General features: G+C 49.7%; 2 protein-coding genes across 2 annotated transcripts; both read right to left on the bottom strand.

Annotated features, from left to right (window-relative positions):
• Positions 1-170: 170 nt before the first annotated feature.
• Positions 171-1,991, bottom strand: ZNHIT3 (zinc finger HIT-type containing 3). Its single transcript, XM_064729245.1, has 4 exons — positions 1,880-1,991; positions 1,676-1,707; positions 1,450-1,599; positions 171-654 (listed from the first exon to the last, which is right to left on the bottom strand). The coding sequence occupies exons 1-4, from the start codon at positions 1,957-1,959 to the stop codon at positions 452-454; spliced, it is 465 nt and encodes a 154-aa protein (XP_064585315.1). The 5' UTR covers positions 1,960-1,991; the 3' UTR covers positions 171-451.
• Positions 1,992-4,187: 2,196 nt separating this feature from the next.
• LOC135455882 (lysophosphatidic acid receptor 1-like) lies at positions 4,188-5,764 on the bottom strand. The gene has a single exon (XM_064729422.1). It carries the CDS (start codon positions 5,440-5,442, stop codon positions 4,234-4,236), a length of 1,209 nt encoding a protein of 402 aa, XP_064585492.1. The 5' UTR covers positions 5,443-5,764; the 3' UTR covers positions 4,188-4,233.
• Positions 5,765-9,315: the final 3,551 nt, after the last annotated feature.

Below are 9,315 nucleotides of genomic sequence, written 5' to 3'. Positions count from 1 at the left end.
AAGGTGTCTGACCCTTCCCAACAACCTTTAGGTTGAACAAAAACATTTCAGAGTACTTTACAGAGTACTCAAGGATTAAAATCAATGCCTTCTCAAGGTGTCTGACCCTTCCCAACAACCTTCAGCGAACAAAAACATTTCAGAGCACAAAACAAAACATTTCAGAGTGCTCGTGGATTAAAATCAATGCAGATATATTTAATATTGTCACTGTGAAGCAACATTTCCTGTGGCTGCCCAAGAATTCCACAGAGTACCAAGGTCAAGCCCCAGGATGTAAAAAATGAAGTCCCAGCACAGCCCTGCCCCTGTTTGTCAGCTCCAGCCTCAGCTCAGAGCAGTGACACCCACGGGCACAGCAGCCAAGGCACACGGCAGAGTGCACCCAAACCTCACCAAACACGAATCCCCGCGACGAATGACACAACCCGCACTGCCCCAGCAGCACAGCTCACTCGGGGAGGACGGGGAGCACGTTCTCCTTCTCCTCGGGAGGCTCCACGATGCCCAGGCAGCAGTCGGCGAACTCCAGGAACAGCGGCTCCTGCATCAGCCGCCTCAGGAGGGAGCTCTTGTCCCGAGCCTGCTCCAGGGCCAGCAGCAGCTGCCGCAGGTGCGGGTTCCGCAGCAACTCCCGCAGCTCCGCCGATTCCCCTGCGCAGGGAGGGGAAAAAACAGAGTTACAGCCGAGCCTGGGGCCAGCAAAGCTAGGGAGGGGAAAAAACAGAGTTACAGCCGAGTTACAGCCGTGCCCTGGGCCAGCAAACCCTCCCGGGGACACAGCAACTGCCAGGGAAATGTAACAGCGCTCTCAGGGAAAGCTCGGCTCCCTGGAAAACACCAGGCACTGGTATGGAAGTGTTGGAAGTTGGAAAAGAGTGGGGAAAATTAGGACAATAAGAATTTAGACAATCTAAACTTGGACAATAAAAAATAAACAATTACAGACTCTCACTCTGCCCCAAAGCATCCCCTGCTAACAAAGGATTACCCCTTAAATGCAATATCTTATTGTATAATTATATATCTCATACATGATTCAAACATTCCTCTCAAACCAGGGTGTTTCTGCTCAATTTCAGCTTCCCCCCTTCATCTTGTAAATCAATTTTGTTGGTTCCTCCAAGTCTGAGCTTTCCTGATAAGGAGGCAATAATTCTTCTCTTGGGATCATGGTGTCTGTCTGTTGTTATCTCCATCCAGAGAGGATAACGTGAGGAGATTCTTGATTATCTTTTCCATTCTTTGGGCTAGTTACAAAACGTATCTCACATCACATCGCTTCTATTTTAATGTTATGCTATAGCCTAAAAACTGTATTTACCACACCACTTAAAGGAGATTAATACAGCACTACCTGAAGGAATTTAACACCACAGGAGGTGAGCACAGCATCACTTTCCCACACCCCTGTTTATCTCAGTATTTGCCAAGAGCGGGGTTTGTTACCCAGCAGCTGCAGTTTGTGCGGCGGGACGCGGTCCTGCTCCTCCTCCTCGCCCACGACGTCCTCCGGGGCCGCGGGGCTGCCGCCGGGGGCAGGGGGGGATCCGGGCCCGGCCGCCTCCTCCTCCCGCCGGGCACCGGGCGCGCAGCGCTCTGCGGACACAGCCGGTTAGCCCCGGTTATCCCCGGTGAGTCCCGGTTAGCCCCGGTCAGCCCGGCCCGCACTCACCGCGGTGGGTCCGGCAGCACGGCACGGAGCAGCTGCGGGGAGAACGGCGTGAGAAACGAGACCGGGACCGCTGGCCGCACCCTCAGCCCGTCCCTCGCTCACTGAGCGGTACCGGGCATTGACCCCGCTGCCCCCAGCCCGTCCCTCGCTCACTGAGCGGTACCGGGCATTGACCCCGCTCCCCCCAGCCCGTCCCTCGCTCACTAGGCGCTGCCGCAGCGCGGACAGCGGTACCGGGCCGCGGCCCCCGCCCCGCACTCCGCGCACGGCCCCGGCGCCCTCATGGCCGCTCCCGCCGCTTCCGCTCCCACTTCCGCTTCCGCTCCACCGGCCAGGGCTGCCAATCGAGCGCCGCCAGCCAGGCATGTTTAATCGACCGCCGAGCGCAGCCGTAGCCAGGACGTTTTATCGAGATATTTCTATAAACAGATAAATATAGAGAGATATACGGATAAAGATATAGATAGATAGATAGATAGATACATATATATATATAGAGAGAGAGCACTGTGTATTGGGGAAGAAGGAGGAGTGGAGAGAGAGATGTATATGTCGAGATAGGGTAGAGGTATAGATACGGGCATGTGTAAAATATATTAATAGAAAATAAATAAATAAATAGATAAAATAATAAAATTTTATATATATATACACATATATAATAGAGAAATATAAAGAGTTAGAGAGGAATATAGATAGATATAAAGATGAGGAAACAACAAAGCAAAGAAACTGGAAAGAAATTCCTGAAAACCCCAAGTGGCTGGGATTGTGTGTGATCAATGTGAGAACATCATCACTTGTGGGTTTCCATGGGATTTTGTTGCTGTGCGTTGATGAACTACCACAGAGCAGCAGCAGAGCCAGAAGCATGAGCTGATGTCATGTGAAAAACACCAATCACTTGGTTTTAAAATTTCCAAAGTTTAATAGCAATAAAATGGTTATAAAAATAGTAATATAATTAGAGTAATAATAATTCGGATAATTGGGATTAGGACAATATGAGACAATAGAAACAAAGAGTTACAGACGGTCTGGGTACGTCTTTCGGGAACAAGTCAGCTTCTTCTGATAATGGAGCAATAAATTATTTTTCTCTGAAAGATTAAATCCTGTGGCTGCTATCTGGTGCAAGTGCCTCATTCCTTTCTTCAAAAAATATCCCACTTACATAGTTCCTATTTTAACTACAAAAGTTACCATTTCCCTACAAAACTACATTTTCCATCCTACTAAAATGTTAACACAGCACTGCTAATCACTACAACAAAATACATACAGTAAACATCTGCGTGGAGCCACAGCATATGCACTTTTCACACTCTGTTATCAGTCCCTGTGGCTCTGGGAAAGGCTGCTGCCCAGAGGAGCCCTGAGGCCACCAAGTGCAAGCTCTCGGTGCTCCCCAGGTCCCTGACCAGAGCAGGTTTGAACAGTGCCAAGAAAAGGGAAATAAAAATGAACAGTCCAGGGAAAACTCTGCCTCAGCCAGCTAAAGGAACTGAACAGCAAAGGAGTGCTCTGTTCTGCTCTGTCAGTGCCCCGACAGCACAGTGCAGCTCAGAATGTGGAGCAGCGCTGCTTTTAGAGCAGTGAGTGCAGCCTCTGATAACAAACTCCGTGCTGCTGCTTCTCACCTTTGCTCTCAGAACCAGCACTGCTGGCACAAAATAGAATATCCAGCATTAACAGAACACACAGCTGGGATACAAGCATCATATTGTGAGAAATAGCTACTCACTTTTCATAGCTTAGGAAGGTCTATTAAACCTTACCAAAAATGCAGCAGAAGGCTGAATGAAGAAAAAAGGTTACGGCACTGGGAGCAAAAGATTTTCCCCACCATGTGTTCAGGCCCCTACAATGGAGGTTTTTCCTTTTTAACCCTTTAACCCCTCCCAAAGTTCTGTCCATCAACCCCTCCTTCACTGCCCAGTGGTGGAGATCTCCTCCTCAAATCCTGACTGGAGCTCAGGTGTCACCGCAGTGACAAGCCAGCCCTCCCAGTCCTCCCTTGACAGCTGTCCCTTGTTATGTTGTACCCACGCGAGGGGGTACAACACAACCATAAACCTATACAACTTTTCTCAACTTATCACATGCTATTTGTCTATTAATTGTGAGGGTCCACCATGGCATCCCTCATTTACCGCAACACATCACCCTGCAATGGGGTGGGTTTGCTCAGACATGGCCGACAGTGCCGTAGGCCCACATGTGTGAGGCCCAGAGGCCATGCACAACACAACTATAAATCTCTACACCTTTTCTCAACCTATGCACATGATATTTGTCTATTAATTGTGAGAGTCCACCACGACATTCCTCATTTATCACAACACATCACCCTGCAATGGGGTGGGTTTGCTCAGACATGGCCGATGGCAGCACAGGCCCTCACACGTGAGGCCCAGAGGCCATGCACAACACAACTATAAATCTCTACAACTTTTCTCAACCTATACACATGATATTTGTCTATTAATTGTGAGAGTCCACCACAACATCACTCATTTATCCAATACACCACCCTGGGATGGGGTGGGTGGGTTTGCTCAGACATGGCCGACAGCGCAGGCCCTCACGCGCGAGGCCCAGAGGCCGCGCAGCGCCTTCAGCCGGGCCCCCAGCGCCCGGAGCCGCAGTGTGTAGAGCAGGGGGTTGCCCAGGCAGGTGAGGGTGATCAGCATGGCCGTGCAGTTCCTGAAGATGTACACCCCCGGGTACAGCTCGCCGTGGCAGCGCTGGTTGGCCGCGTCGAAGATGACGCCGGCCAGGAAGGGCGCGTAGGACACCAGGGCCAGCAGCCAGATGGAGATGCTGGTCCTGGCCACCTGCGTCTCTGCCGACCTGTAGGTGCCCGTGGCTTGGCCGCACGCCTGCATCCTCAGCTTCCTCTTCCTCAGGATGATGATGATCCTCAGGTAGGTGAAGAGGGGCACGAGGAAGGCCATGGCCACGTTGGGCATGGCGATGAAGACGAGGTAGTTGACGCAGAAGGGGCTGTAGAGCACCGAGACGTTGCTCTGTGTGTGCAGGCAGTTCCAGCCCATCAGGGGCAGGCAGCCCAGGAAGAAGGCCAGGACCCAGTTGATGAAGACCACGGCAACGGAGTGGTTCCTGGCCACCCTGAACCTCGTCCTCATGCTCTCGGCCACGGCCAGGTAGCGCTCGATGCCGATGCTCACCAGGTTGTAGATGGTGGACAGGATGGAGGTGGTGTACAGGGAGTAGGGAGCCAGCATGTCCCGGGAGCCGAAGATGGTGATGTCAGGGTAGGTGATGAACAGCATGGAAATCCAGAAGCCAGAGAAGCTGGTGAAGAGGTCGGAGACAGCCAGGTTGCAGAAGAGGATGGAGATGGGCTTGTGCAGGTCCCTGGTGGCCAGGCGGGTGAAGATGACGGTGCAGTTGAAGATGATGGAGACGACGTTGATGGTCAGCTGGGGGATGCCCAGGGCCAGCACCAAGTAGTGACTCCAGATCTTGGTGTGGTTGGCAGAGCAGTTCAGGAACCCATTCATGGTGGGGAATGCTCCTTTGGGCCGGCTCTGCTCATCCCATTCTCCCAGGAGCTCCCACCCCGATCCCCGGGCGCGGATCCTCTCCTGATACACAGCTTCTGCTGCCACATCATCGTCGGCACGGGGGTTAAACTTTAACCAGCTGTGTTTTTTAATATTTGGGTTGCCAGCTGGGGGCTGTGCCGATCCCCGGGAGTTGCTAGGATAGCCCAAACTGCAGAGCACATTTCCCACACGCATGAGCTGCTGGAAGCAACCTTTGACAAGAGCAAAGCCTGTCCAGGGCTTGGGGAGATGGGTGGTGACGCCTGCAGTTTAAAATTCTTCAGGGATGTTCTCAAATGGAGTGAAGTGAACCCAGCTGTTACTCACAAATTAATTACATCATAAAGGATTAGAGAGGCAGGAAAGGAGGAGCAGAGTTTTGTGGGTTTGGAGGGCTGAGGGAGCTGAAATAAAACATCAGTGCTGTGTCTCCAGCCTGGACCCCAACAGACAAGAAATGCCTTTTCCCACTTAATCCTTTCATGATAACACAGCTAAAACAGCCAACACCATTACCCCTGCCTTTGCCACAGGATATTTTCTGTTTATTTCATGTGGCTTGGTCATTAACAAATCAGTACCAACACCAGTGTAGCTTCTCTTTCTCCATCTTTTTAAATGCAAACGGTTTTTGAGAACTTAGACTGAAAATACCGGAGAGCTGGGGGAGGAAAAAGCTCTGGGGACACACATTCCATGCTCTCAGCAGAGGGCACTGCTGGGATAAAATACAGGGTACAGAGGCATTTTTACCAGCTAAGCAGACCAGATGAGCAGGACAATTATCCAGGTAAATTATCCATTTATCCACATTATTTATTCTGATTCAATTCGTATTTTATTGTTGCCTTAACAAAAGATTCACCTTTGTTGTTCACAATTTTCTACCACGGCCTTGCCAAGCAGCTCAGTTGAATTGATGGGCTCCCACATTCAGCACTGATCTTACAGCAGCAATTCCAGCCCCAGAGATGGGCATCTGTGAACTCTGATAGCTCTCCCAAAGTTAAAATGTAAGAAATTTAGGCTATCATTTTGAGTCTAAAAAGGGGAATTCTAGGGCTTTTTTTTTTCTATTGTAGTGTATGAAAGTATATTCAGTTCAACCTGCAGTTACCATCCACAATTTTTGTGTACCAGAAATACTTTATAATTAATTAATGCACTTTTTAATTGTGATTATTATATTTTATACAAGTCTAAGTAAGCAATAAGCATTTCAGATGGTCACAAGGGAATGATAACATAGAAATAAAGGCTGAGAATTGACCAGTCAAGCCTGGGGCTGTATTAACACCCTATAAAATATTCCTCTCCCAGTGTCCCAGATAAAACTCCCTTTGTAATCCCAGCCCTGGCAGCCACACCTCGGGTGTGAGGTTGCTGCTGAACAAGGGCCCCACTATTTCTGCCACCCCTGAGCCAGCCCAGCAAATCCTTTCCCTCCCAGCAGCAGTGGCAGCACAGCCCAGGTGGGCACAGGACACCTGTGATGAGCACAACATCCACAGAGCAAAACTGTTTTGAAAACACCCCGGTGGCTAAAAATAATTTATCTGTGAATTTGGGCTCCAAAGGGCTCTAGATATTCCTGAAAATGCTGCTTGAAGTTGCTCTAATTTGAAAATTCGGTGCTCGAGCGCAAAATGCTAAGCGTTGTGAGATCAGAATGTAATTAAAGTAATATCAAGTGGTATAAATAGCTCTCCACAAAAGATTTGTAATCTGATTTCCCTAATAGAATTGCATACAAATTACCATCATGTTGCTGGATTAAGGGAGACAATAGTGTGGAAGCTGCTTTTTAGTGGGTTTAACACACAGAAACCCCCAGATTTGTACATTCCAGCCCGCTGTGATGCAGCTGGAGCCCCCAAAACCAGATGAAAAACACTTTAAATCTAAAGCCCAACCTTTTCATGGAACAACCTCAATCCAAGGGCGTTTTTGTACTCCTGTATTCCAGGAACTGTGCAGCATTCCCCGTGCTTACCTCACCATACCCTTGTGAGGAATTGTTATCTGCATCCTATAAATGGGGAAAGAACAATCCCATTGTTTGTTTAAGGTGACACAGGATTCCAGGCAACTCAATCTAATCTCCAGGATCTCGGGCTGACACCTCGGACGCTGCACCTTGCTGTGGGCAGCCTTAGGTTTATATTTACCCAGATTTCACCTTCTGTAACACTTTGTTTTTAGTTCTGTGATTGCTTTTCTTTGAGTTCTGTGATTGTATTGACACGTCTTTACCTGGATGCCCAATTTATTTTGATGTATGTGTAAGAAATGGCCTCATTTTGTGGAATTATCTGTTGATTGTGCCTGTGGGGAAGACAATAACCACTGACCACACTGGAGAGGCTTCAGGCTGAATTTTTAGTGATGGTTCAGGTGTGGAAAATCCAAGTTCACCCAGCTGATCTCACAGGCTCAGAACTGCCTCCAGCTGCAGCTCTCAGCCTCCAGTGGGACCCACAAGGGCTCAGAAGGACAGGGCCCAGCTGGGACACACCAAAATTGATCCCAAAACAGGAATTAATGCAGGAGCTGAGCCCAGCCCTGCCCAGGAGCCCTTGGACAGCTCCCACCCTCACCCTGGGGTGAGGCACTGCAGCCCCGTGTCCTCTGAGCTGGAACTGGAGCTGTGCCAGGGATTCCAGGGAAAAACCGCATCCTTGTGATGAAACAGGAGTGCCACAGCTCAGGGAGGAGACTTTAAATGCTTAATTCACATTGCTAACTCAAGTGAACTCCAAACATCTCTATTTCAGTGTGCACGCAGGACAGTCCAGAAAGGATGAGGGGTTTCAGTGTCCTGTCACATTCTCCATTCCTGACCCCAAATCCTGGGGATTGGGATGGTTCTGCTTTCTCCCCGTTGTCCCTGCACTCAGCTCTGCACTGTCACCACCCTGCAGACACCAAACCTGGGCCAAAACTTGCCAAGAGGCCTGAGCAGCTCAGCAGGATCATGCCATGAATCCCAGTTTCAGTGCCAGGGCCCTCAGCCGGGCTGTGGGATCACAGTGTCCCTCTGCCCTGCTCTCCGTGGCCATCACGAGGCCTGCAAGGAAGAAACACTCAGGAAAGGGAGTGATACAAATAAGGAGCCTATTTATCCAATTTATGTTTCAATTAATGCAGATTAAAGCCTTCCTTTCTGGAGAGGGAGACACAAACAGGGTGTGTGATCTCTGTCCAAGATTTTTTGGAGCTGTTTTGAAAACACAAAGCTCTGCTCCTCCCCTGTCCAGCCTCTCTCTCTTGGAGGAATTTTTGCCTCCCAGGTTTGGAGAGATGGGAGACAAACACCTGGAGCCAGGTGAGAGGCAAACAAAGCCTGTCCAGGGTCAGCTGGGTGTGAGGGAGGCAGAACCCATCCCAGTGTCCCACCTTGTGCTGGGACAGCATTCCCAGCACAGCCAGAGCCAGCCCACGTTTGCACATGGAAGATGAAGCTGCAATGTTTGTGCTTCACCCAGAGCTCTGAAATTCCAGATTTCCTCCTCAGAGTCGCGGGAACTCTCAGCAATAAAACCACAGCCATGAAGAGCACTCTGCGTTTTCTCACCCTGCAGGGTGGGATTCCCAATCACCCGCTCGCTAATCCTGGAACCCATCTGGGGTTTAAATCCCTGGGCAATCCCTGCTGGGTCAGCTCAGCTCTGCCCAGGGTTTGGCCTCCAGCCAGTCTCCCCCTCAGCCTTGCTGCTGTCCCTCTCCAGGCCATGAAATAAGCGCAGCTTTTACTGGATTTGATATTCCCAGCTCTCCTTCCCTTCCCTGTACCAGGAAAAACCAGCCTGGAATTCAGAGAGCTGCTTTACTTTGTGTCTCCTCCTCTGACCAAGATGCTCTCACATCTTCAGGCTCAGTATCCAAAAATCTCTGTGTAAAATGCACCCAGTTCTCCATGGCATCCTGGCATCTCAGTTTTGGCTTTAAAAAGGAATCAGAATATCCTGAAGTGCAGCAATGCCATCAAGAACTGATATCCAAGCACCTGTCAGTGGAATTTCCTTAGGAAAATAAATATATAAAAATGAGGAGCTCAAATTATGCCAG

This window comes from Zonotrichia leucophrys, chromosome 19 (assembly GCF_028769735.1).
Source record: "Zonotrichia leucophrys gambelii isolate GWCS_2022_RI chromosome 19, RI_Zleu_2.0, whole genome shotgun sequence".
Lineage (NCBI taxonomy): Eukaryota > Metazoa > Chordata > Aves > Passeriformes > Passerellidae > Zonotrichia > Zonotrichia leucophrys.
This window is presented reverse-complemented; position numbering and strand designations above follow the sequence as displayed.

Excerpts from the sequence above, each read along its gene's own strand:
- ZNHIT3 (XM_064729245.1), bottom strand. The coding sequence starts at position 1,959 with ATGAGGGCGCCGGGGCCGTGCGCGGAGTGCGGGGCGGGGGCCGCGGCC. Across the intron at positions 1,708-1,879 it reads CCGCGCTGCGGCAGCGCCTA|CTGCTCCGTGCCGTGCTGCC; the intron begins GTGAGCGAGGGA and ends TTCTCCCCGCAG. Across the intron at positions 655-1,449 it reads GCACAAACTGCAGCTGCTGG|GGGAATCGGCGGAGCTGCGG; the intron begins GTAACAAACCCC and ends CTCCCTGCGCAG.
- LOC135455882 (XM_064729422.1), bottom strand. The coding sequence starts at position 5,442 with ATGCGTGTGGGAAATGTGCTCTGCAGTTTGGGCTATCCTAGCAACTCC.